We start from the raw sequence: 26,958 nt of genomic DNA, 5'->3' as shown, positions 1-26,958 counted from the left end.
TGCCGTCCTGCAGGTCAGTTCAGTGTCTAACAAACTTTTTCCCCATGCTGGCTTCATATTCAAACATGCAACTAATATGATTTGAAAACTTAAAGTAAAGGAACTACCCTGTGGGAACTGTCTGTCTCTTGCATGGTCTGAATATGTTCAGCTATTTGTTACAACTGATCTGCTGTTCAAAAAAAAATGCATGCGTTTTGCTCTGCTATTGGACAGATATGACACTGAAGCTATCAAATGCATGCATGACACCGTCTGAGCACTCACATGCTTGAATGGCACCATTTTTTTCATCATCAGTTATGTTCCGTTATTTTTGAACAGTTCTGGGAAGTGCATTAGGTCAAGGTCATTATTCTGACTTTCATATTTTTTGATGCATTAGGATGATCAGGGAAGTTAATCATTCATCGTGGCCATAAAAGATAAATTGAATAGGTTTACTAGAGGTGGCTTTTTTGTAGCCTGTAAACTATTAAAGCATAAACTGAGGGGAAAAATACAGCAAAATATGAAAACAGTTTATGAATCTGACAAATTTTACTATAGTCTACATGTACGAACATTTTCAAATGGAGCTGTGGGCTTGTTTTTGTTTTCTGTTTTTTGTGTACTTTTTCTTTTCTCAACCACCAGAACGGACACAAATGTTCGTCACCAGTCGGTTGCTAGAAATGGGATTCTCTATGAGACATATCTACTGGGCCATGGAGGCAGCAGGTACTGCTTTGTGGAGTGTGTCTGATTTCGCTAAATTTTTTGCTTCATGTGCTTTCTATTTTAAACATCTGTCCTTCACTGTGTGCCGCAGCTTTTTTGTAGTACTTGGAGTAGAGTACAGAAAAGTATGTTTTGCGAATGGGGAATACATTCTTAGAAGACTTATTAGTTGAAGGATTAACATGATGCTGTTGCTTATGGTGGAAATCAGCTGATTCTTCCCAGTTGTATAACGTAGTAAATGTTATTTATTTTGTTTTAATACCAAAATAACAAGCACCAAATTGCAATTTCCACGTAATTGATATACTGTATATTATACTTAGTAGACCACATGTTCTTTTCGCTATTCCTGTAACTATTCCTCAAAGACTGCACCTCTCTGAATTCTGCTTCTTTGCTCACGCATGGCACAGATTATATATGTGTTACTGACCAGTAAACAAGGGAAAAGTATATGGATTTACACATTGTATCAATATGTTGTAATATTTTCAGCATCACCCTTTTCACTCACATAAAATCCCCACATTATTCAAGTTTTAAGCCTTCCCCTTAATGCCTATTTCACAACTTTCACACACTAACCCTCGTCGCACACTCTGTGTCGTCAGAGCAGATGTGCCAGCCTGCCCTCAGGCCGCACTCAGAAACACGATCATCAGGTGATGATGTCCGACATGAATTAGCAATGCAGCACTCCATGATCATCTTTTCTGTTTGAACTCTGACAGTTCAACTTCCCTGTGGTCCCTCCCAGATGTAGCAGGTGACCTGGACTCTCAAACCATTGAGGTGTTGGCCAGCTGGATGCTCGAGCACCCCCTGACTGAGGAGCAGCAGGCAGCCGAGTCGCTAAGACCGGAGGGTGCTCCTGACACTCCGTCGCCAGATGGACCAGAGACAGTACAGTGTCCTGAGCGCCCCACCAGTCAACCCAGTGAAAGGTCAGGGATTTGAGGAACATACTGACATGTTTGTACTGGTATTATGATTTTATCATTGTTATACAACCAGTAGAATGACGGACTTAAATGTTATTTGGTTTATAGCCTGTTACCAGGGCTCGACTGGATAGAGAGGGAGAACTTCTTGGATGTCCACCTCACCAGGAACAGACCTCCTCCAGCCAGGCGGCGACGTTCAGGCCCAAGTCAGAGGACCTCCTTCCGAAGGACAGGTCAGAGTCAAAGCATTGAACCAGAAATAAAATATGCATATCAAATCTGTGTTGGTGTACATCATGTGTTGCTTTACAATCAGATATTGTAAAAATACAATCATCTTTGTGCAGTTTTCAAGCTTTCATTATCTCACAGACCTGCTGTGATGAACCTGTGCTGTGACTCACAATAACAGCCTTCCGTGAAATCTTTTTGTTACTACTTAATTTTACAGTGCATTTTCATTTGGCATCTTTTCAGACTTGCCATCACCCAACCCCCTCCCTCAGCTGTATCAGCAGCACACATCAGTCAGTGATTGGCCAGAGCAGGTGGACTTTCATCCATACTCTGCTGAGGAGGAGTCAGAGTTGGGCTACATGGATGACCCATACCATGAAGAAACCTATGAGGACCTGCTAACCCCTTCATTCTTCAGCTTGGAGAGAGACACACTCCAAATAGTAGAGGTAACACGCAAACACGCCGTGCGCGACATGGACAAAAATAAAATACAATTATGATTACTTGCAATATGAAAGTCATGATTTGTAATACAAACCAATAACACGGGAGTTCATTTACTGGATCTTATTATTTTTTTAGGCCGGAGAAGAACACAGCCAAATGGTGAAGTGTGAGCTGTGCAACACCCTTACCCTGCAATTTAACAATCACATAAAGCGGCGTCACCCAGGTTGCGGTCAGAGTGCTGCACGTAAAGGTTACGACAGCACCGGGGCCTACGTGGATGTCTGGTTCAAAGGAGAGTGTGGCTCCAACTTTCCCTTCTACCTCCTCTGCAGCTCCTGCAGGGAAAAGTATCTGGCTGCAAACCTGAGCGACCCAAACTCTAAATATGAAAGGTATGGTAGATAATACAGGAAGTTATGCAGGCGACACATGACACATAGCAACCATTAGTGGTGCCTCAGACCTCTTTTTCTCATACTTTGATAAAAGGTTTAAGCCTGTTATTTACTATTGTTGTCCTCCTTTTACTTCAGGATTAAAGGTCTGACGTCTGATTTGATTGGTCAACTGGACAGCACTTCTGATGGTGGGGAAAGTCACTTCATGTCAGAATGCTTTTATCTTTGAAGCTATTTTATAATGTATTTTCTAATGTAGATGGTGCTCCTATTTGCTCAGATGATTGGGAAATGAGCCACCAAGATGAGTGTGACACAGACAAGCTGACGGGACTGGAGGACTTTGGGCTTTTGCTTAGACCACTGGGGCTCACTGAAAAGAAGCAGGTGCCAGACCCCATTGCCTTTACTGAGCCAGATCCCCTCGGAGCCCTGGCTTACAGCTCAGCTGACCCTGCAAGAGCAGTAGCTCCCAAAGGTATTTTTTTAAGCTACAACTGTCCTTTGCTGAATGCATTTTAGACATCATAATCAGGATTGTCTTTTCTCATAGTTTGGCAGCCTGTTGGCACACCAGGGACAGATGTTTATGTTGAAAAGACATTAAAAAGTTTGCTTTGCATAATATGAGACCTTTAATATTCTGTTATCCACAAACCCCTCCTGGCCACATATAGAGCATAAGGTTGAAATTATTCAGTAGCTTACTGTCCTCGTGTTCATGTTGCAACGAATGTTTCTAAAACTTTATCTCTGATGAAAGATTTAGCCCACTTGTTGTAACACACCCACATTCCCTCTGTGTTGGCAGCAGGAGAATCCAACCACAGCCAAACTTACTGCAGCATAGTGACTCATCGCTCATTTATCATGGCTGGGCATCTGAAGCACACACACTGTACCTCCATTTGTCCCTATTTGATCTAGTATTTTGACTTTTTTGAAAGATAACACAAGACAGATAAGAATGTCAAAAAAAATGAGTCTAGCTAGATATATCAGGGGTTCGTCTATTGGTTCCCATAATCGAATACCTTTTTATATGTGTTTTTCCTCATCAGGGAATGCCCTTGTTGAGCTAAAGACCTCTCTGAGCCTTGGACAGCAGGCTGTATCACTGAGAGACTTTCATGATAGACTAAAAGCTCTAAGAAGAGTTACCTCCACTGCCCAGATCCTGCTAGCTTACAGCATGGTGATGAGAGCACTGTCTCAGACTGCCTCCAGGTACGTTTGACAACACAGTGTATATTGATGTATTCCTTTCACCAATTCATTGTGGTTTCAAGAGTCGTCTTTTATCTTATATCTTATCTTAGTGTATCGGTGTGCAGCCAGTCTAACGGACTAGAGTCTTTGGGTCTGGCAGACATTCGTATCCTCGTCCGTTTAATGACTCTAGCAGCAGGGGGCAGGGCTCACACCTGTATGGACAGACAGCCAGGGGGGAAGGGGCTGGCGTCAGAGCGCAACAACTCCACCTGCCTCAGCTTCCTCACCTCAGCCATCGGCAGTGTGGTGTCCCACAGTCCTACTGCTTACAAACAGCTCGTGGAGATATGCACCCAGGTCAGTTTTCTGCAGTCAGTTTACGTATTATAAATACTGTACATGCCAATTACTAGGGCTGGGCAATATGATCTAAAACTACATCACAATAATAATTTGATACATGAGTAAACTACATTTAAATTAAATTTGTCTTCATTAATGACTATGATTAGACTGAACAAAATCTTGGTTGAATAGCTGGTAGCATATCACTGGATGTTATAGCTTTTCTCAGTCAACTCACTATGAATCACACCATGTATTTATTAAAAACAGCAATGAGAGTAAGTTTAGGTCAGTGAAACATTCAAATCTTTATAAATGACAAAATTATGATCCATTCAAATATGTAATTATTCTGGCTTTAAAGGATTTTTGAACAAATGCAACTGCAAGCAAATGGGTAGCAATTAAAATTAAGTACATTTGAATATCCTTTTAATATCATTGCTGTAGGACCTCATGGCAGCAGCTACAGGGGTGAATATTGCGGCCATCAGTGACCCACAGCAGAGAGGTTGTCTGAACTCCAGCCTTCCAGCTGCGGCCCATGGAGCCCAACAGCAGACGGACTACAATGACCAGACGCCCCCCACATTTCTGGTCACACAAAGTCTGGTGTCCCTGCTCACTGAAAAGGGTGTTCACTGTTACAGTCCAGATAGGGCTGAACACGAGGCTACTGGTGAGAGGAAGAAGTTCACTTGAGTATTGAGTAATTATTTATTACAGGGTTTGAAATGTTGTGATTTTGTTATTCATAGCAGCTCTCCTCTGCATGTGTCTGTTTGACCTAGATACAGGAAACCAAGGGGTGTCTTGTTCGACCTTGCCTCCTTCCCCTTTACCCCACCCTAGTGCCAGAGTGGGCCCCCTGGAGCTGGCTAATGCGTTGGCAGCATGTGTCCTGTCTGCCAGGCTGACCAGTAAACACCGCCAGTGGGCAGCACAGCAGCTGGTGCAGGCCTTGGCAGCCACAGGAAGGGACAGTCCAAATCGGCCCCAAACATACAGCGACCTGGCTGGTGACTTGCGCAAATGTCCTCTCAAGAGGCTGGAAGGACATTACAACAAGGTTAGGCCAGTCAAGCACCATTTATTTGAACAATGTAATCTACATTGTAACATTTTTATTTATTTATATTTATTTACATATTATATTTACAGTTATTCCTTTGTTTCATAAAAGAATGAGATGTTTTTTTTCTCCAAAAATGTACAGCATACAAAATTCCAAAACAGTAATCCAATCATTTGTAATTTACTTCATCTTCTGTAAACTCACAGACAGACTGGGAGCCTGGATCAATCTGTGGAGAAACAGTTAAAACGTGGGGGGTCTCCATGAGACGTGCATCACTGGTGCATAATGAGAATTAATGCCTGTGAAATATCCACCAAGAAAGGGATTATTTTAAAAACATTCTCTGAGAAACAAACAAGTGGGAATAATGAGGTCTCCTCGAGGCACCAGGGTATAACTTGACCACTGGAACATTTCAGTAATAGCTGGGACAGGCCTGGCCTTTCACAACCTATCACATGTGGTGAAGTTAAATCACCACCATTATTTCTGTTCAGGTGACCAGCTGTTCCTGGAACGGTGACCAGAGCTTGTTGGCCACATGCTCTCAGGACAAGGTGGTGCAACTATGGAGCATCAGCCAGAACACTGTGGAGTTACAGACCACCTTCTCCTGCATTACCAGGTTGTTTCTGCTTATTTCAGTATTGTTTCATCCAGGGAGGGTTTTATTTAGTTATGCTATTGTAAAAAAAAATAGCTGATACAATATATTTGTACCAGTGAATTGACATTTACTGTATGTGTTGGGTGCTTGATCTTGCTGTTGTATTTTGATTGTTTGGCTCGCACGCCTGCTATGCAGTAGCTTGTAATAACGGAATGTAAAGAAATGTAAGATCTTTAAAGATGATCTGAACATTGGTTAGTGGGTATAAGGCAAGGTTAGTGACCAACAGTTAAAACTTACATTTTATCCAAAGGTAATGTCTAAGAATATTTGGTGTAGAAAGTCTTATATAGTTGCACAGAAATACATGTTTTAGCCTTAATTAACGCATGTAATGAGAAGTTAATGGAAGGTTTCTAGGTTCTTGCAGATGGAGTGACACTTCTGAAGGTCACACAGAGAGGCTGCTATGCTATCAAAGAGCTGGGATTACTCATAGCTGTAACTTTCCTTTTCCTGACCCTCTCCAGTAAGACGGACAGGTCAAGCAGTGAGAGAGCCGGTAGATGTCATCACATGTCTCCTGTATACTGGAGTACAGGGGGAAACTTTTTGGCTGCCCCAGAGAACAAACACATCAACATCATGAACATCAGAGGTAAGGCTGGCTTTTTGTGTTTTTACCAATTTGCCACATCTCCAGTTTCATCACTGCTATGTAAAAAAGTACTATAGCCGATTAGTTTTCTTGTTGTTGTGTTAATGAAGTACATTATCGGCAATGTAACGAAACAGCTAATAGTACAGTAGATGAGCACAACATGTAATATGTTACGTGTTACTTCACATAAAAGCTTTTCCTGTGAATGTTGTTGATTTTAGGTTATTATAAGGTGGTAAAATAACAAATACAAAATGTAATAGTAAAACTGATTATTCCAGCTGTCACCATTTCATCAGTACTGCAACAAAAAAATTATAAAATTATAAAAATTATTGTAAATACCTGCTTGTATTGCTTTGTACTAAAATTGAATCCTTCGGTGTTCAACACAAGATGTATGGTACACCTGAGAGATTTAAGACACATCACATTTATTTAAGTTTCATATTGGATCACGATTGGCTTTCAAATTAGTTGTGATGTTACAAAATCCTGATTGTGCAGGTCTTAATTAGATTTAAGATTTTTAAGATTATTTGTCTTGTTCCACCATTGTGGAGCCAGGACAGCAAACAGGCTGGGGTGTATGGTTTGACCATGTCCTGCATGGTGGATGGGCCTAGTGGTCTCTACAGCATGAGTTTTTGTTACTTCACAGGATCTCACTGTCATGTGGAGGCTCAGATGTCTCGGGTCACAGCCCTCTGCTGGGCTCAGGCCTTCAGCTTGTGGGTTCTTGACCAGCCAGCGGCCACTAAGAACAGGCCTGCTGAGAGCCTGTTAGTGGGACGGTTGGATGGCTCCCTCTGCTGGCTGCAGGTCACAATGCAGGAGATAGACCTGCATGTAAAGAGCACCGAACTCTCCCATTGTCACAGGAAAGAGGGTGAGGAGAACACTACACACACTGGTAATGTTTAAAACCATAGTTTCTTCTTATTATATTATATTATTATATTATTATTATATCATTGATATACTAACTATGGCATTACATTAAGACAGTAACACACAAAGACAAATTAAAATTGAATAGAACCATATTATTAATTATTTACTTAGTTATATTTACTGTTGGATACCACTGTCATTTCTGTTCAGTGAATATAAAACTACAGGTAGCAGGTGATTAGCTTAGCTTAGCATACAGCCTGGAAGCAGGAGGAAACAGCTGGCCTTGCTCCGTCCAAAGATAAAAAAGCCCCTACTCCATCTGCATGTCAAAAGCTCATCAATTAACATATTATATCTTGTTTGTTTCATCCACATAAAAAACAGGAATGTAAAAACAACAAGCTGTGGTTTTACAGGGGGTGAAATACTGGAACTGCTTTTTAGTCAGATGCAGTGACTTCCTGGGGTTTTTATTTTAGGTTTGGACAGATCCAAGGCAGCCGTTTCCCACTGCTCTCAGTCTTTTTTCAGTAAGTTAAGCTAATAGCCTGGTTGCTGTAGCTTCACATTTAGCATATAGGCATGAGAGTTGTATCGATCTTTTCATCTAACTTTTGGTAAGAACGCAAACAAATGTATTTACTATTTAATAGTACTTACTAAATGTATTTACTATTCAAATAGTATTTACAAATGTAAATACTATTTGTTTAAGAGACTGATCTTCCCCTCTGATACCTCCTAGCTCCCCAGTGTGTTGCCTGGCACAGTGAAGACAGGCCGTTTGCAGTGGGCTATCCCAGTGGAAAGATTGTTTTAGCCACAACTGAGACCTATGAGAATGAGCAATCCATAGTGTTGTCTGTCTTCCAGGTTTGCCTGCAAAATACACTCCACACTCATTTTACTACAGAATGCTGCAGGGATGAAAAAAACAATTCTGTGTTATTTACACCCTTCATTTGATATGATTTTCGGCTCTATTTTCTCTTATTGACCACTCTCCTCACTCTACAGGACAGCATTAGTTCCCTAAAGTGGGACCCCACAGGACACTTGCTGCTCTGTTTGGGGAGGTCAGAGGTAGTGAAGATACTGGGACGTTCTGGGGGAACCTGGGTGACCCTCCACTCCCTCATTCACACCAGCACCGTTAACATCGCAGAATGGTGCCCACTTGCTGGCAGAGCGCCTGATCCCAGGCTCATGATGGCTGCGTGAGTTTATATAACTAATTCTTCTGCATCAAGGGGAAAGTTTGCCACCTTTTATGTGGATATCCAATCAGTGTTGATGGTAGATGTAATCCATTGAAGTACCTCAGTGCATGCTGTATTGACCAAGAAAGCAGAGTTCTCCTGCTCACAGAGCCTTGCTGGCAGTCCCTACATTTACCATGGTGCATTCTACTTGAGCTTGTGATTCCCAACCCCCTAATCCTCTCCACTACGCTCTCTCGGAGTTAGCATCAGCCACAGATGGCTCATAATGACAAAAACAAGACTCATTGCATCAGAACAGGCTGATTAAACAAGCTGGCAGAACCTGTAGTTCTTCCTGGTAACCAGTTAATGAAATGACAGTGCTTGTGACCGTCCTGCACAACAGATTTTGCAGCTGGAGAACTCAGTTTTGTCAGTCAATATAGGACACACTGAGGTATTTATTTCTTCAAATGACTACATTTACCCGCAATACGGATTGGACATACACATATAATGTGGAGAAGTTTCCCTTTAACAATGCTACAATGCAAAGAAAGAGAGGGAATCAGTGAAAAATCTTATTTCTGACAATAGATGCATGTAAAATGATTGCTTTAATCTGATACACCAACTTCAGGTTCCTTTATCAGTATATTAGCCATAGATTCTTATTTAATTCTCTCCATGTTTCTACAGAGGTTGTCAGAATGGCTCTGTGCATGTCTGGACACTGCCACAGGGAGGTACCATTGTATCTTTGCCCAACATACTGAACACCCCTCCAAGCCAGGATAAAAGCACTAATGTGAAGGTCAGTTTGGTTCTGCTGTTGAGGCTCCTTTTTGCAGCCCTGGTTCTACCAATATCCCATGTAATCATCCAGTTATTTTTGTTTTTACAGCAGGAGGGTGCAAAGTGTGTGCTTGTACTTCATGGCCACATTACGGCAGTGAAGTCCCTTTCCTTTTGCTCCAGTGGTCTGGCTTTGGTCTCTGGAGGGATCGGGGGACTGCTCAACATCTGGTCCTTACAGGTCAGAACACAACATTCATTGTTGCTGTCACTTCTTCACCTTAAGTCAGCACCACGATCACTTAACAATCAGAAAATGTAACCATTATTGTCTGTTACTCTCATATAAATCTTTCAAAGTCTAATCTCAGAGTTCTAATCCGCCTGCTTCTCTGTGCTTCCTGCAGGATGGTTCAGTCGCACAGACTGTTACAGGTTTAGGCTCAGTCATCAGTACTACGTGGATACCAAACTTGGGTGTAGCTGCCTGCTTCGGGAGATCAAAGGCAAGTTGGATCACTCATGACTCTACATCAAATATTAAAGAAATGTATCAAACTATTCCTTTACGATAATCTGAGCTACCCTAAAGGAGTAGTTCAACGTTACTCTTGTTTGTTTACTTGCTGAGAGTTTGATGAGTACAACTCCCACATCTCACAGTTAGTATGAATCTACAGCCAGGAGACAGTCATCTTAGCTTAGCACGACAATGGGAAGCAATGCGAAACAGCTGGACACAACATTGCAATTTTAACACATTAAGTTTTGTATGGATTGAGCATGATAGATGTAATGTGCTAATAAGTGCTTAGAGGCGCTAGGAGATGGAGTGTTTTTTACATTTGGACAGAGCCAGACTTGCTGTTTTTTGCCGTTTCCACTTTTTATGTTAAGCTAAGCTGAGTGTCTCTTGGCTTTAACTTCATATTTAGCACACATGTCCTCATCTAACTTTTGACAGGAAAGCAAATAAGCGTCTTTCCCAAAATGTTGAAGTACTCCTCTAGGGTAGCTTAGATTATTCCACTGCTTTTCTTTTTCTTCATACTATTATATACTCATGTTAATTTCTATATTATATTATCAGTTTATCACCATGAGAGCTAATCTAAAATGCACATTTTTGGCTGTGTCCCATTATAGTTTTGGTCTGTCATTGTTTCCTTCCCAGGATGTTTTGATGATCTGCTGCACCCCTGACTGGATCCGTCAAAATCATGTGCTAGCTTCCTGTCGCATGGTCCTCAGAAGCCAGAACATCCTGGGTCTAAATCGGGCACCCTGTTTGGCCGTCTTCCTGGAGAGGCTGCCCTTGCTGTTGCAGGAGCAGTACAGCTATGAGCGGGTCATTACTGAAACTACACAGCTTCACAGTTGTTTTGTGTTGTTTTGCGAAGCCTGATTTTGAATTTCATCTCTCAATGCAGAGCCATGTGGCAGCCGGTGACCAGCTAGTCCACAGTGCCTTCCTGCAGAGCCTGGCCTCCTTGGCTGTTGGTTTGTCCTTAGAGAAACACCTGTGCCGCTACCCACGTCCCCCACACCATACCAGTCCTGATGCCCACTCCTGCCCATCAGAGTGGAGCTGGCTCACCACTTACGCCACTACTGTCCGCAGTGCGGAGGCTATTGCTAGTGGTACTACCTTCCCAGAATCCTTCATTGTTTCAGAGTTTCAGGAGGTGGATGACACTGAAATCACTAAGGCGCTGGTGAGTGATGACAATCCTCATGTTATTGTTTCTTTTGGAAATTGGATGTGTTTTAGGAATCTGAATTGCCTGAAATAGGCATGTTTCCCCGATGTAAATCTCTGCTGAGACATTTCTCCTTCCTTGCTCTAGGACAATAGTAAATGGAGCTTCAGGATGGATGAACAGCTGATGTCATGGGCCACCACTAGACCAGAGGTAACAGCTTAGCTATCTTGAAATAGTACACCCTTTTACAAAGAATTTCTAAGCAAAGAAAGATTATTTCTTTAAATACAAATTCTCTCTCTCTCTAATAGAGAGCTAACAGCTGGGTCGTATTTTCTTTTCTTTTGGCTGGAGAATATTATAATATATTGTAATTTCTATTTCACCTGCTGTGCTTTGTAGGACTGGCAACAAGGGGGGAAGAGTGAGGTGTACTTGTGGGGGAATGGGCGTTATGGACAGTTGGCAGGAATGGGAACCAACCTCATGATGCCTACTCTGGCACCCTCTCTGTTACAGACACAGCAGGTAGCCTAACTTTTTCACTCCAGACATAGAGTTTGTCCTTTTTATTACGGTTTTTAAATGTTCCCCTTTGTGGGTGTTTTAATTGTCATTCAGGTTGTGTGTGGACAGAACTGTACCTTCCTGGTCCAGTCCAGTGGGACGGTACTGGCTGTAGGAGAAGGACAATATGGCAGACTGGGCCAGGGGAATTCTGATGATCTCTATGTCCCCACTATTATCTCTGCTTTTCAAGGTGCAATATTCATTCAGGGCCTAAGAACCCAAGTCTGAGCTGTTCTGCTTTTGGATGTTCCAATGAATTTTAATTCTTGCCTCAAACTCTCTCTCTCTCTCTCTCTCTCTCTCTCTATCTCTCTCTCTCTCTCTATCTCTCTCTCTCTCTCTATACATATATATATATATATATATATTTTATTTTTATTTTATTTTTATTTTTTTTGTAGTAATGCATTTTGATGTGGTAGATTCTGCTTAGGTTTAATTGTTATCTATGTTTTTACTGACTCTTTGATCTGTGGGCAGGGTATGTTGTGACTCAACTGGTGACGTCCTGTGGATCCGATGGACACTCCATGGCCCTGACTGAGACTGGGGAGGTGTTCAGTTGGGGAGACGGAGATTTTGGAAAACTGGGCCATGGTAACAGTGAAAGGCAGCGGCGACCCAAACAGATAGAGGCCTTACAAGGGGAAGAGGTCATTCAGGTAGAGATACACCTGCTTCGAACTCCTATAGGATAGTTTTGTGCTTTCATATTTTATTGTTGGAAGCATTAAGAAAATTATTAGTAGTAATATAATGAGGTGCATTGGACAGGCAGTCACACGTGAACCAACCACTGTTGCCCTTTCATTCCTTTGACATATTTCTGTAGGAAGACTGCTTGATTTACAATTGCAATTTACTCATCCAATTTATTGGTTTGATCCAGTTAACAGTATATCTTTAAACAACTGGCCTCTATATGAAGAGAGGAGGCTGCAATTTCTCATTTGTGAAAAAAAAACAATTGAACTTGAAATTGACAAACATTTAAAAGTTTAATGTGATAAACTTTCATATAGCCTTTTTTTCTCTTCCTAGCTTGCTTGTGGTTTCCGGCACTCAGCTGTCGTAACAGCAGATGGGAAACTGTTCACCTTCGGCAGCGGTGAATCTGGTCGTCTGGGTCAAAGGTCAACATCCAACAAGATGCTGCCTGAGAGGGTGGCTGCCCTAGAGGGATATCACGTGGGACAGGTAAGAAGACTGTGTTGGTTTTCATTCCTAAACTCAGATGGTGATACAGTCTGCACACGAAATAAGAAAAATTATGAAAATATGTGTAAACAAAGCTAACTTGGTTACTTCTCTCAGGTGTCATGTGGTCTCAACCACACACTAGTGCTGTCCCTTGATGGCATGGTTGTTTGGGCGTTTGGAGATGGGGATTATGGCAAATTGGGAACAGGTTCATCCACAGCAAAATACTACCCTCAGGTAAGTTAACGGTAACAAAGGGTTACATTTACCAATCCTCAAAAGACAAAGAACAGGTCATGTGTTATGTTGCTGGAGCTGGTTGCCTCCCTGGAGAATGCAATGGTGAATAACAAAGTCATGCTTATCATTACCACTTTGTATCCGTTGCTTTTAGTATTTATTCATTTGTATTTTTGGCTTTTCCTATTTTCAGAAAGTGGATCAGCTTTGCAACAAGGGAATTAAGAAGGTCAGTTGTGGAACTCAGTTCTCTGTGGCGCTGGCCTGTGATGGACATGTTTACACATTTGGACAAGGTACATTCTCTGTTAAAATATTGTTGTTGTACTGTGTCTCCATTTAGTTTAAAGACTTTTTTTTGCAAATCACCAACTTTTTGTAGATGTTTTGTAAGCTGCATGCTGAAAATATTCACTTTTGTTGGTTTATTTTTCAACACTCTTGCATATGCTAATGTCTTACTTGGCTTCCTTCTGTTCATCCTTCAGAGCGACTGATCGGCCTGCCAGACTCAATGCTGAAGAATAAATCCTGCCCCCAGGTGGTGCCATCTCTCGAGGGACTGTTCATAGAAGACATTGCTGTGGGCTGTGAACATGTACTCGCCCTGTCCTCCACTGGAGACGTCTATGCCTGGGGCTGCAACAGTGAGGGACAGGTAGCCAACATCATTTATTAGAAAATTATACACTTCGACAATCTGAGGTTTACTTTCATTGCACCCTAAAGTCTGTCTCATTGTGTTGAATGTGTGTGTTCCAGCTTGGCCTTGGACACTCCAACCCTGTGAAGGAGCCGACACTCATAACATCTCTCCAGGGGAAAAACATCAGACAGATCTCAGCTGGCCGCTGTCACAGTGCAGCATGGACCACCCCCTCTACCTCGATGAAAAACTCAGGTACACACATGCAAACATACAAATACTTTGCAGCTATTATTCATGAAAGAACATTACACTTGGGACTCACATGTGTTAACTTCATCTCCAGGTGGCCCTGGAAATTTCCAGCTAGGCCTTCCCCAGTCAGTCCCTCCCCAGTACAACACTCTGAAAGACTGCAGCCCTGATGTCCTCAGCATGCGTCTCAGAGTACTCTACCACTTTTCTGATCTCATGTACAAGTCCTGGAGGCTGCTCAACCTGGATGCCAAGAATCCGGTAATTTCGGATCATATTTTCTACCCCTTTAATATGTTAAAAGCACAAACACTAGGGAACACTCTTTGCTGCTAATATTCACGCACCTGCTGCTGATTAGCCCTCTCTCTGCCTCATTATTATTTTGTCATTGTGATGCCTCATTCACTTCCCCTTAATTTTATCCCCAATCCTTCCCTTTATCCAGGTTTCCACTTCACGCTATAGTTCAGGGACGACCGCCATCATCCGGGGTGAGCTCAGAGGCCTCCTATCACCCAAGGTCAACACTCTGCCGCTGGTGCGCTCCATTGGCAGAACAATGACCCAGGGCAAAACATATGGGCCACAGATTACTGTGAAACGGATTTCCACAAGGTAAGGATGACCGTGATATTCAGTCTGTGGGCAGAGTGTGTGTCTTCAGCTGGAGGAAATAAAAGGAGCTGACCAAATGAAATTGCTGTGTTTCCCACAAATTTACGCATCTTGGTTGTTTTGGTTGCACATTTTTACTTTCTTTTGAAAGCAGTTTTCTGTTCCTTGTTTTATGTCTCAGTATGTGTTCATCAAAGCCTCTATTGATGTCCTCTCCCGTACACTCCCACAGAGGGCGTTCGAGCAAGCCCATCTTTGTGCAGATCGCGAAGCAAGTGGTGAGCCTGAATCCTCTAGAGCTACGGCTTCCATCACGAGCGTGGAAGGTCAAGCTGGTCGGAGAGGGAGCGGATGATGCCGGAGGAGTGTTCGATGACACCATCACTGAGATGTGCCAGGTAGGATGGAGAGCACAAAGAGAAGGTGTGAGAGCAACAGAGAGAGCTAATAATGGAAAAGTCTCTGCTTTTTGTAAAGTGACAAACGATTTGTTTTCACCAGGAGTTGCAGTCTGGTGTGGTGGATCTTCTGATTCATACTCCCAACAGCTTTGCAGATGTGGGCAGTAACACTGACAGGTGCATATTTTGTAGTTTTGATACTTTTTGAACAGTACCATTAAAGTAAATGGACTGTACTTGTATAGCACGTTTATAGTCCATTCAACCACTCAAAGTGCTGTAACACATTCACATTCACACACTGATGGGAGGAAACTAACTGACAACCTGCTCTAGCTCTGAGCTACAGCACAGTATAACTCTGTAAACCAAATGTCACTTGGCTGCGTACCCTCCCAGGTTCCTGTTGAACCCAGCCACCCTCTCAGAGGATCACATGGTCCAGTTTCGCTTCCTGGGCATCCTAATGGCTGTGGCCATCCGCACTAAGAAACCTCTGGACTTACATCTGGCTCCTTGGGTGTGGAAACAGCTCTGCTCAATGCCATTGGGAGGACCTGACCTGGAGGAAGTGGATCTGCTCACTTACCGCACACTCCAAGGCATCCTTCACCTGGAAAACAGTGGAATCACAGAGGATAATTTCCATGTGGTGAGATATTATGCAAGTTGTTTTCCTGACAGAGATCATTAATCAAAGTAGATTCAAACCCTTCACTTTTTCTCTACTAACCTTTGTCACTCTTGTCATATCTCCCTCTGAAGATGATCCCACTGGATTCGTTTATGGCCCACAGTGCAGATGGAAGGCTGGTACCGGTGGTTCCTGGAGGTCAAAACATCTCCCTGACCTTTGCCAATCGGACTGAATATGTGGAGAGAGCTCTTGACTACAGGCTGCATGAAATGGATTCACAGGTTTGAAGAGCTGAACTGTTGGAGAATGATCTGGGTGTATTAAACAGACTTGTTAAGCTGTAACCATAACTAAATTCACCCAACAGACTGGGCCACATAGGCAATACTATTGTAGAAAAAAAACTCTCTCTCTCTACTGTATCTGAAACTCTGCATCCATTGTAAACATCCGGTCTGCCCACCAGTTTCCATTAGTGCTCACTAGACAGCCTGTTTGTTGTACTGTTGTTGTTCCCTTTATCTCGTCCTCAGAAGTATCAAAGCCGATGTTGTTCTGTTGTGTCCAGGTGGCAGCAGTCAGAGAGGGCATGTCCACCATCATCCCCGTGCCCCTCCTCTCCCTGCTGACAGCACAGCAGCTGGAGCAGCTGGTCTGCGGCCTGCCAGAGGTCTCTGTTGAGATGCTGAAGAAGCTAGTGCGTTACCGTGACATCACCGAGAGCCACCAGCTAATTGGCTGGTTTTGGCAGAGCTTGGAGGAGTTCACCAATGAGGAGCGAGTGCTTTTCTTGCGTTTCGTCTCTGGCCGGTCCAGGTTGCCGTCCAACCCTGCTGATATCACACAGAAGTTCCAAATCATCAAGGTTGATAGGGTGAGGTCAACAAAGTGACGAGCCTGTTCATAGAACAAATGCACATTAATAGCACAAACAATAAACATTGTTTTCTCCCTCATGACTTCCTTTCAGCCCGTCAATGGCCTCCCTACTGCTCAGACCTGCTTCTTCCTATTTCGCCTGCCCCCGTACACAAGCCAGGCCATCCTCGCTGAGCGTCTGCGTTACTCCATCCACAACTGCCCCTCGATCGACATGGACAACTACATGCTGACCCACAACACCGACCCAGCAGACAGCTCCGACACAGAGGACTGAGGCAGCCAACTGTGGTCAACAGTGTCATGAATGTATCTTCTCCCATGCCATGCACATTATGCACTGAACACAGATTTTTATTGGCCAAACCTGTATGGTAATGTACTGTTTATATGTTGGTTGACTTAAAGATATGTGTAGTTTTGGTTTTCCAACTGTGCAAGGTGTTGTAATTATTGCAGTGCTTAATCTGAATCAAAACTACAGGGATGCAGAATAAGATTTTTAAAAGTATAGGTGTAAGGAACAAGCCACAATAAAACAGTTAATGTGCCTGTTTGTTTGAAAATATGTAATAATTTAATGACCTGTCCCATGCTGGCAGTATTATTGTAAAATAAAGTGTTTAAATACAGATTTCGGTGTATTGTATTTGAAATGAGCATCAAAGGCATACATCACAAGAAGACATTCAGATTATGAATTAAGTGAATATTGTAAAAAGTAAATGAATGCAAAAGCTTGTGTTGGCAGTGGATGGGACTCCCTGTGCATGTTGTGTGTAGACCAACAGGAAACAGGATGTGTAATGATGGATGTATAAATCTGCAGAGGTTAAGGAGTGGATAGACTGAGGCTAATGGAATAAACATTTCTTGGATGATGGTAAGAAATGATGCAAGTCTGACATTCATTTATACATTTCCAATCATAATTAAAAAAAAAAAAAAGTGATCATCTGTAATACTGTGTGTTCCTATAGTAGTTCATGTATTAGGTCAAATATAGCTCATTCACTTTAGGATGACAAAAACAGCATTATGCATGATTAATATAGAATTCAGTGTCTATGGGTATCAATACAAAATGTGTTAAAGCAAAATTGAGTGCATACATCCCTGAAGTATGGGCTTAGCAGGACGTAGCACTTTCCAAGGCAAGTGACTAAATTAAAATGTATTATATTAGAATCAGTATGTTTTATTAATTATCAGTAAGGATTCTCTGATCAACACTGACAATGACCTCAAACAGAATAACAGCAGAACGTCATCCCCCAGTCTTCATTACAGGAAGATCTTTTTGTCCATGCTTAGAACAGAAATCTAGCTTGAAACCTGATTTCTGCTGTAGTCTCTCAACTTTCTCTAAATCTTAAGCCCAAAATGAAGGCATTCAGAATTAATCAGGAATGAATGAGAAGTGACTTTTTTCAAGGTGAAGCACTCACTAGCTGAGAGAAAACAAAAGGTGAAACCACTGCTATGTGGGTTTCTTTGCTGAACGTCTTGGCAAAGACGATGAAAATGCTCTTTTGTTTAGGAAATGCTTGGAAATACTGCAGGTCAAACGGTATGATTATCTAACATTTTATCAGTTCGCTCCCTCAAAACCAGCATGAATATTAAAGAATCTGACTGAGAAAACCTTTTTATTACATTTCCACTTCCCATATGAAAGGCAAATAACGCACACAGCAACAACTTCCTTTATTACAAAAAGAGATCTTAATTCAATTCCCCCGAGTCTAATGTTGTCCTGAGTCAGCACAGCTGGTGTGTCTGCAATTTGTCTGCGCTGGTGAGAGGTACGTCTACTGTGACCTTATTACCCATCTGTTTCCCTGTGTGCGGTGTGGCCAGTAAGGCAGAATTCAACCTGCAGTCAGCAGCCCTGCAGCTGAGAGAGGGAGGCTTTTTCATGAGAGTCCTCGCCAGGTATAAATATAACATCCATCCATCAACTTAACAAGTACACAAGTTTGGAGAGGCAGAAATGGAAAAAAAATGATGTCAGGAATTTGCCTCAAATATTTAGTACAGCTGAACTAGGCTGCCTGGTGTCAAGCGGTTATTTCAACTGTGATTCAGTTATATCATATTCCACCCTATTGTAAACGAGTGTAGACAAAGGGAGAGTGGAGGGGACATTAACACGCTAAGTTGCGATGTAGATTCACCCACACAAATCCACCCACAAAGATATCCTGGTGGGAATGACACACTCAAACATTTTCTTAAATCTGATTTGAACGTATTTGCCATTTGAGCTTGCTTTGTACCAGTTAAAAACTCAATAGCACTCAATTAATCAGCAAAGCCAAGGCCTTCAGCTTTATATTTTATAACGACAGATGTAATATTTCTGCAGCTGCACAGCCTTTGCTATATACAGAAGGAATTAGGAGATCAATACTGTGAGACATCCTTTAGTTTTCATTGTCAACGTGTGAGCAAACCTGGTTATGAATATGTAGAACTTCCCTTTCCCACTAGAGGGCAGTCTGGTTTAGCACGTACCGACGCACAAAGCACCAAGAGAGCATTGAGAATAAGCAGAGATCATCAGCACGCACACGCCCACACACACACACACACACACACACACACACACACACACACACACACACACACACACACACACACACACACACACACACACACACACAGATCCTGTATAGCTGATGATGCATATCACTGTCAGCTAATCTCTGTCACCCTGTTTCTCCCAATCAGCTAATTTGATCTGTACAAATGGATGACAACATACTGGATGACAAACAGTGTGTGGTCAAATTACTTGAATAACACACCTTTTCAAACCTGAGTAACACTGACACATGCATTGTTTTGGATCATTTTTGTTCTAGTTAGGGCCAAATAAGTGCTGCTGGCTTTAGTTTGCATCATAAAATTATTTTTAAAAACTGCTTGTGCGTCCCCATCCTAACTAGGCCACCTAGGTCTGTTTCAACCAAAGTGTGTTTGACAAAAAATGTCTTTGCTCAGTTTTAAAGAGAGTTCATGGGTATCTCCTAAATTTATCCAGTTTTTTTCACCCATTACAAATCACAGAAAGCTGGCTTTGTGAAGCTGAGACTGCAGGGCTTTTGTTAGGGAGCAGTCCTTCAGGGTGGCATGTTTGTTATAAAGTGGGCTACATGAATTAAAGCAGCAATGTGGAGAGAGGGGGGGGGTTGACATAATAATTAAGCACTCTGCATAGAAGCAAATCAGTAAGGAAAGTAGCTATAATTACAACAATTTTTTGGATAGACGGTTTTAACTTGACAACATTAACAACCGATAACGACCAAAAAGAGACAATAGAAAAAACTGTCAATGGCAATGTGAGAAAATGATGGCAACTAGTCTGGCCCTAATTCAGGTTCAGTGTTTGGTTTTTTTCAGACCCCCCTCCACACACACACACACGCTGTGCTGGCTCACAGAAAGAGCAGAGGTCATCTTCATTTTGGTCAAGGCTTTCTATGGCAGGTTCATCAACTGAGGGAGCTGACTTAAATGAGGAAGCAGCTGATGTGCCAAAAAGCTGAAAAACATAATCAGGCAGTTTTTGCTCATAAGAAGCCTCAGCAGACAACTTCAGACCAAATCTGACATACAGGATGGAGTTAAGGGTCTGAAGTTTGCTTTTTACCACCCTCATCTGGCTGAATAATCTCTCCACTTCAGCATTCGAGTGTCGCAAGGACAACACAGACACAGCAGCCATGGCAAGTTCCTGAAACTTGATATCAGCTGCATCCCTGAACTTCCAAATCTCCCCCCAGAAGCCCACGCCATTGCTGGACAATCTTGTCTATCTCTGCAGGAGAGTAGCCGAGGAGCTTGGGTAATTTTTCTGTGACCACATGGGTGGCTGTGGCTCAGTGGTAAAGTGGGTCGTTCCTCAATCAGAAGGTTGGGGGTTTGATCTCCCAGCTCCTATGGGTCAACATGACAGCATGGAACAGTGTTCAGCATTAGCTAATGCCATGGTGGCTTCAGTCAGTTTTTACTCATTAATGGCAGCTTGCTTTGGGTGGAACTGTTGTAAGGCTTTGTCTTTTCAGCATGTTTTTGAGCTGTCATGTGTTTTTTTTAAATCACAAAGTTTGGTGTAGAAATCAGCCCTACAATACAGGCAGCATGCCCGTGTATGGTCTCCAATAAACGGCTTCAACCAGCCTTTGAACATGTGGGAACAGTCAACAGTCAGGATTTAATCTCTTCACCTCAGACTTTTAGCCATCAGTCCATCTTGCTGAACCAGCTTAAGTCTTTTACCAGGGGAGGTGGTAACATGCACAGTCTAATCACTCTAACTCCTCAGGTAGTTTGCTCTGGTTACGTGACATTTTAAAAGTCAGCTGATGATTGAAAAGCTGCTCTTGTGAAAACTCCTGGTCTTCATCTGGTTGTGGGTTCAATATTTCATCTGTTGTGAATTGTTGAAAGCTGTCGCCTGTGGGATAAGAGGCACATTAGAACATGTACAATACTAATATACAATACTCTAATACTTTGATCTACCTGCTGGTTTCAGGTCTTAAATGTTGCCTCTTATCATCCGCTACCAAAAGCAAATGATGAAGAGACAGAATCCATCCCACAGGCGACAGCTTTCAACAATTCACTAACAGATGAAATATTGAACCCACAACCAGATGAAGACCAGGAGTTTTCACAAGAGCAGCAACTTAGGCTGGGACAGATGTAGTTCAGCATGATGGCTAAAAGTCTGAGGTGAAGAGATTAAATCCTGACTGTTTCTTTTCACGACTGAGCGCTGAGAACAAGAAACTGGTTTAAAAGAACAAGTACAAATGAGTGAGGAACAGCTCAGGAACACAGTCACTTGATTTCACCTGTAGCTCAGTGAGATCAGGTGCTGACTCAGTGCCCTCAGGAGAGGGTACATAATACAAGAATTATGACAACTGAGATATTTGGTAGTATTATTTGACCTCTGCTCTCCAGAAACCTCACAAGGATCTTTGCTTCTTACATATCACTGCCAATGACCACATATATTAACACAATGTACATAGTCTGCACATTATCACACAACTTTCTGAGACTCCATTGATGTATGTAAATAGAGATGTCATGTATGTAATGGAAAGAATAATTCAATGAAGTATGTTGCTACTATATATAAAGCTATTATTCTTCCACCACTCATTGTAAACCAGTTCGCTTGACCTACATTGTACCTTTGAGACTGCTTTTACCATAAATATGGTAACATTTACCATTCATTACTATCACCTTTCCTTGTACACATTTCTTACATTGGGTACAATAAATATCCAGAAAATGTGGAGTGGACATATGGACCAGCATAAAGTCCTCCTCCATAAAGTCTCCTTGTCGTCACGGGAGTACAGCGCTCCCAGATGCCTGATCCAGCAAGCCCTTTTTGTGTTCATCATATGTGTACATTACTGGTTCATTGTTCTTCATCAGGGCCACCCACACATCACCTCCTTTGCAGTGGACATGGTAAGCAAAATAGTAGATCCCTGGTACGCTACAGGTGAAAATGCCAGTTTGTGGATTGTAGTCCTGGTTGCCATTGTGCAGGAGTTTGTCAAAGATGACAGGAGAGCCCACAGGAGGGAAGGGATCTGCGAGGTGTTGCCACAGTGACAGCATTTGATAGAACCTCAACAGCTTCATAACATTGCATCATCCACGTCTTGGGAATGTTTGGACCAAATTTGAGGTGGCTGTGGTTAACCCGCTGAGAGAGAGACGTCTGAGAATAAAACATGCACTTCCCCCCACTACTAGGTGGCGCTATGACTATGGTTCTAAATAAGCATGTGCATGTCTTCAGAGCCGGACAATCATCAAACAGTATAAATGTGGTGAAGATAGGACCTTGTAGAGTGGAGTTACTGCACTTTTAATTTCGATCGAAATTTGCCGCGTCGCCACGGCCAAATTTGAAGTGGATCTTCAGCGAGACACTGAAGTTTGACAGCTCACCACGCTCACACCGCTAAAGTTTTGTTGAGACTTTTAATAACTTTTCATCGTTAATGTCTTTTCTACCAGCTGACCAAGTTTGAAGTGGATCGCTTCAACCCCCTCGGACTAGTTCGTTCATTTATGACCCCTGTAAATTGCCAAAAATGTACGGAAAATCCAATATGGCCGACTACCTGTTGGGTTTAGGTCATCGCTCCAAGAGACTTTTTTGTACATCTTGAAGAGATACATGAACCCACCAAATTTTGTACATGTACGTAAAACATTTCACAAACACTTTCATTTCTTTGGACAACCCGGTGCTATAAAATGGCAAATAAAAGAACCTTGAATGAGATGAGGCAATGACTGTATATTTCTGAGGTAGTGGCTAATTTTTACACATTGCACCTTTAAAGGGAGATTTCAAAGGCAACATTGATTGCTGGAACCTGAGCTTCAGAATTTCACAAATTCGGTCATCTGTGTTTATTGCAGACTGTGGAAAGACCCGGGCTGAATAAAAATCTTTAATACAACACTTTTCATTTCATTGCAGTTATGTTTTGCAAACCGCTTTGTTTCTATCGAATATTGTTATTAAAAATGTTCTTTCATGCCTATGGAGAATGAAGCAGGTCTCTCCATCCTGAATATTTAATTAGTCAAAGGAGGGTGTGACCTACATAGTCTCACTGAGGCAACACAGGAATGTGACTGGTCACCTGATCCCCTCCCCCCACATCCTCCTCCCGCTCCCCTCCAAAATCAGAGGAGCTCATTTCATCTAGACAGTGAATGGATGAGGGCTGCTGTGAAAACAAGGGCACTTGGGCGCGGGTCAATGAATTGCTGAGTTAACGCGGTGATGTGATGTGCGCCTGGGCTGCTCAGGGCTTGTTTGAGTATCCTGGCTGGCACCCTCTCATCTCTTATTACAGGACAGGACCGGCAGTGTGTGACCCATGTACCTCGGAGACACTTAAGACTCTGGTACGGTTTCAGTTGGTGATGTGATATGGACGTGCTTGCCTGCCTGCCAACGGACATTCAGGCTGTTGTGATATGTGCCAGATAGATGACAGGAAGGAGTTGAGGACATGATGAAAGGCTTTAACTCTGATTTGCAGTTTGCTGAATGTCAATTCTTAGAAGTAACAAAATGTACAGGATCAACCCACACAACCTTTAACTTTACCTAACCTTTTAGTTTTACAGGTCAGCAGGTAAAATGCTTGCCTTGCTCACCATATTATACTCTGAGGTGCTGGGAGGTGGACAGAGCCAGGTTAGCTGTGTCTCCCTGCTTCCCTTCACGCTAAACACAGCTAAGCTAAGCTAAGCTAAGCTAAACTAAGCTAAGCTAAGCTAGAGGTATCGATTTTCTTGTCAAAATCACAGCAGGAAAGTGGCCGACTTGAGGACTTATTTATTCTCTAACAACCCCAGCTTATTCAAAATGCAACTGTAGGTGAAGATATTTTTACGTATTACTTTTTACATATTACATTATTTGGATCAAATTTAGATTATTAACATTTTATTATGAACTAATTTGCAGCCTGAGACCATCAGATTGGACTTTTCTCGTAGTTACAAGGAATATACTAGGTTGTTTTTCTTATTTTAATTGGCTTTTAAAATGATGCTACTTCACATGTGTCCGTCAGTAGGGGAAGTGTTTGCAAAAGCCCTGTTTAAATAGCCTAAAATGTATAACTATTCTACAATTTTATTGTTTTCATGTCACTGAGAAGGTGTTGCTGTCATGATAGCGACCTCTTCCATACTTGCTCTTTAGCTGTAGCTCCCCTCAAATGGCCTGTGGACTGAAAAGCTGACGTGTGTCATGGGACTTTAAGTGGCACTAGGTGGGGACCTGGTGAGACTGTTCTGATTAATAATGCATCAGTGTCTGAAGGGGCAACACAATCTGCTCATACTACTGGGCCTTTCTGGAATGAACCAAAAGAAGACTTTAAAACTATTATTAGGTGCACCTGTTCAATTTATTCAATTAGGTTTTTAAGTTTTACATTGTTTTCTGTTTCCAAGATTTGGTTGAGCGTGGCTTTATTGGGATTTTCAGTGTCTGTGTGTCAGACAGTCCACCACTCTGGTCCTGACTCGTATTATGATTGGATGAATTGCCATGACGGACATTTTAGGATAAATTTGGTGATTTTAGTTCTTTTGGTGATTCTGATATTTCCTGTAGCACCACCAGCAGGCTAGCATCTAAAACACGATTGCTTTCATTATATGGTTTCATTGACAATAAATTATAATTTGATGATCTACTGAAGTGTCCTCTTGCACCACAAGCAGGTTTACACCTCAACAACAATTGGACAGATTGGTGTGAAATTCAAGTTCCTCACAGCATAAATTATAAAAACGTTGGTGACCTTTTATCTAGTAGCATTATCTGATCAAAATTTCAATATGTCCATGACGTTGGTTTATGACTTACAACTTGCAAAACTAATGAGATTCCCACAATCCCAATGGGCCCACATGTGTATCGTGTGCGTCTCATATAGTGCAGTCAGCCAAAACTCTTGCGTAGTGACTCATCACCCTGTAACATGGCATGCAGCAGCTCCGTCATCATTTTCCAGTATTTTCTCAATTATATTTGAATGAATCATCTACTACATTGCAATATTTACAGTACATTGTATTTATATTTGTCTTTTCCCGCTCAAAGGCATTACTTCTGCTACAATCTAATTTCTCCATCAGACTAATCTCATCTAAAGAGTGATGTTCCTCATGTGCCCAACCACTTTGCCTCTTCTAATGCAAAGGCAGATGCATGAAACACTGACTCAGATAGCTTTGAAATTAACTTAAGCATGTCAAAATTACCTTTATGAACAAACACTAATTTTATTCAGATTTCTCTTTTGAGGTTAAACAGAACCCGGGCATGATCCGTTATCCATTGTGGAAAATATTACGACTGCTACCAATAATATCAATGATAGTGATGATAATACTTTTTTGTTATATAGCACCTTTCAAAGCAAAGTTACAAAATTCTTTACAAGACTACAATAAAAATGGTAGACAAACAAATTAAAAACAGTTTAAAAGTTATACATCACTGGGAAGGAAATACATAAGAGGACACATACGAGGACGAGTGAAATAAGTACAACAGAACCATATGAAATAAGTAATCAATAATCAATAAAATAATGATTAAGAGAATGACTTTGTAGAATTTTTTAAGACGTGAAATAAAAGATGAAAGTGATTTCAGACCACAAGCGCTGTAAATGCACACCTATAAAAATAAGCTTTTAGGAGGGAATTACAAGAAGATAAGGAGCTCAGTATCAGAAACGTGACTATTAGAAGCACATGGAGCATGAATCTTACTATTAGAAAAAGTAGGTACATAAAAAACAGGAGCTTTTTAAAGGTCTCTACGTTGGGAGGGCTCATGCTGAGGTGCAGGTCTGTCAGTCTAAGCAACTGATTTAATAGTAGTCCTAAAACTGGATAAGCCGAGCAAATTGAAATAGGTGTGGTTCACATTCACATCAATGTGTGGTGGGGCCATCGATTAGTGACACAGCACGGACACAGGAGTTGGAGAGTATGGAAAGTTATTATCATTGTCATTATTAATGACAACGGTAATATCATATTTCTCCCTGTCACATAGACCACACTCCTTACTCCATACATTTGCCTCTCCAGGATCAATATACATAGATTTCACTGCCTCTCATACAAACATCCACACATGCACACACACCATTACCAACACGTAATAATGCAATCTCATGTCTGTCATCACATATACATTAATCACAAAAGGTTAGGGATATTCGGCTTTCAGGTGAAATTTCAGGATGAACCTAAAATGCATTCTAACCTTTCCAGGTGAACTTAATGTGACCTTCTCTAAACTTTTGAATGCACATGTCCAACTGTTCAGTGTTTCAGTACTTTTTGCACAAGTTGCTGTTCTCTAACAAGAAGCTTAACAGCAACATTCACAACAGGTTTGATCCATGAATCGACCAATACATTTCCTGCTTCAGTTAGAATTGGTATTTAAACAGTCCTCCTCATCATGCTGTTCACATTCTGACATCATGAGACCAAGACGACACCTAACTATTGATCAGCAGCACCTCGCCATTGCGAGGCTTCAAACAGGAAGTCCTCAGACGGAGGTGTTCACTGAGCTTAGAGGGTCACAGAGTGTCATCAGGAGGTTGTAACAGTGATACAGAGAGACTGGAAGAGTCACAGAAAGGA

General features: G+C 41.9%; 1 protein-coding gene across 1 annotated transcript in view; it reads left to right on the top strand.

Annotated features, from left to right (window-relative positions):
* Nucleotides 1-17,595, top strand: part of LOC139218519 (probable E3 ubiquitin-protein ligase HERC1) — a 40,896-nt gene extending 23,301 nt beyond the window's left edge. Inside the window, exons 43-80 of the mRNA XM_070850106.1 lie at nucleotides 637-720; nucleotides 1,481-1,667; nucleotides 1,773-1,900; nucleotides 2,145-2,353; nucleotides 2,490-2,749; nucleotides 2,891-2,943; nucleotides 3,036-3,233; nucleotides 3,817-3,982; nucleotides 4,075-4,324; nucleotides 4,763-4,991; nucleotides 5,104-5,381; nucleotides 5,888-6,015; nucleotides 6,531-6,658; nucleotides 7,323-7,550; nucleotides 8,304-8,431; nucleotides 8,576-8,775; nucleotides 9,460-9,574; nucleotides 9,665-9,796; nucleotides 9,963-10,061; nucleotides 10,730-10,903; nucleotides 10,986-11,270; nucleotides 11,403-11,468; nucleotides 11,661-11,786; nucleotides 11,880-12,018; nucleotides 12,309-12,490; nucleotides 12,870-13,025; nucleotides 13,143-13,265; nucleotides 13,462-13,564; nucleotides 13,757-13,926; nucleotides 14,031-14,169; nucleotides 14,261-14,430; nucleotides 14,618-14,787; nucleotides 15,020-15,185; nucleotides 15,289-15,365; nucleotides 15,588-15,840; nucleotides 15,954-16,106; nucleotides 16,394-16,699; nucleotides 16,796-17,595. Of these exons, the coding sequence (XP_070706207.1) occupies nucleotides 637-720; nucleotides 1,481-1,667; nucleotides 1,773-1,900; nucleotides 2,145-2,353; nucleotides 2,490-2,749; nucleotides 2,891-2,943; nucleotides 3,036-3,233; nucleotides 3,817-3,982; nucleotides 4,075-4,324; nucleotides 4,763-4,991; nucleotides 5,104-5,381; nucleotides 5,888-6,015; nucleotides 6,531-6,658; nucleotides 7,323-7,550; nucleotides 8,304-8,431; nucleotides 8,576-8,775; nucleotides 9,460-9,574; nucleotides 9,665-9,796; nucleotides 9,963-10,061; nucleotides 10,730-10,903; nucleotides 10,986-11,270; nucleotides 11,403-11,468; nucleotides 11,661-11,786; nucleotides 11,880-12,018; nucleotides 12,309-12,490; nucleotides 12,870-13,025; nucleotides 13,143-13,265; nucleotides 13,462-13,564; nucleotides 13,757-13,926; nucleotides 14,031-14,169; nucleotides 14,261-14,430; nucleotides 14,618-14,787; nucleotides 15,020-15,185; nucleotides 15,289-15,365; nucleotides 15,588-15,840; nucleotides 15,954-16,106; nucleotides 16,394-16,699; nucleotides 16,796-16,981 (6,344 nt within the window). The 3' untranslated portion in view covers nucleotides 16,982-17,595. The remainder of the gene's footprint in view (nucleotides 1-636; nucleotides 721-1,480; nucleotides 1,668-1,772; nucleotides 1,901-2,144; nucleotides 2,354-2,489; nucleotides 2,750-2,890; nucleotides 2,944-3,035; nucleotides 3,234-3,816; nucleotides 3,983-4,074; nucleotides 4,325-4,762; nucleotides 4,992-5,103; nucleotides 5,382-5,887; nucleotides 6,016-6,530; nucleotides 6,659-7,322; nucleotides 7,551-8,303; nucleotides 8,432-8,575; nucleotides 8,776-9,459; nucleotides 9,575-9,664; nucleotides 9,797-9,962; nucleotides 10,062-10,729; nucleotides 10,904-10,985; nucleotides 11,271-11,402; nucleotides 11,469-11,660; nucleotides 11,787-11,879; nucleotides 12,019-12,308; nucleotides 12,491-12,869; nucleotides 13,026-13,142; nucleotides 13,266-13,461; nucleotides 13,565-13,756; nucleotides 13,927-14,030; nucleotides 14,170-14,260; nucleotides 14,431-14,617; nucleotides 14,788-15,019; nucleotides 15,186-15,288; nucleotides 15,366-15,587; nucleotides 15,841-15,953; nucleotides 16,107-16,393; nucleotides 16,700-16,795) is intronic.
* The last annotated feature ends 9,363 nt before the right edge of the window (nucleotides 17,596-26,958 follow it).

This window comes from Pempheris klunzingeri, chromosome 19, assembly GCF_042242105.1.
Source record: "Pempheris klunzingeri isolate RE-2024b chromosome 19, fPemKlu1.hap1, whole genome shotgun sequence".
Lineage (NCBI taxonomy): Eukaryota > Metazoa > Chordata > Actinopteri > Acropomatiformes > Pempheridae > Pempheris > Pempheris klunzingeri.
The sequence above is the reverse complement of the archived record's forward strand: the minus strand, read 5'-3'. Positions and strand labels throughout refer to the sequence as shown.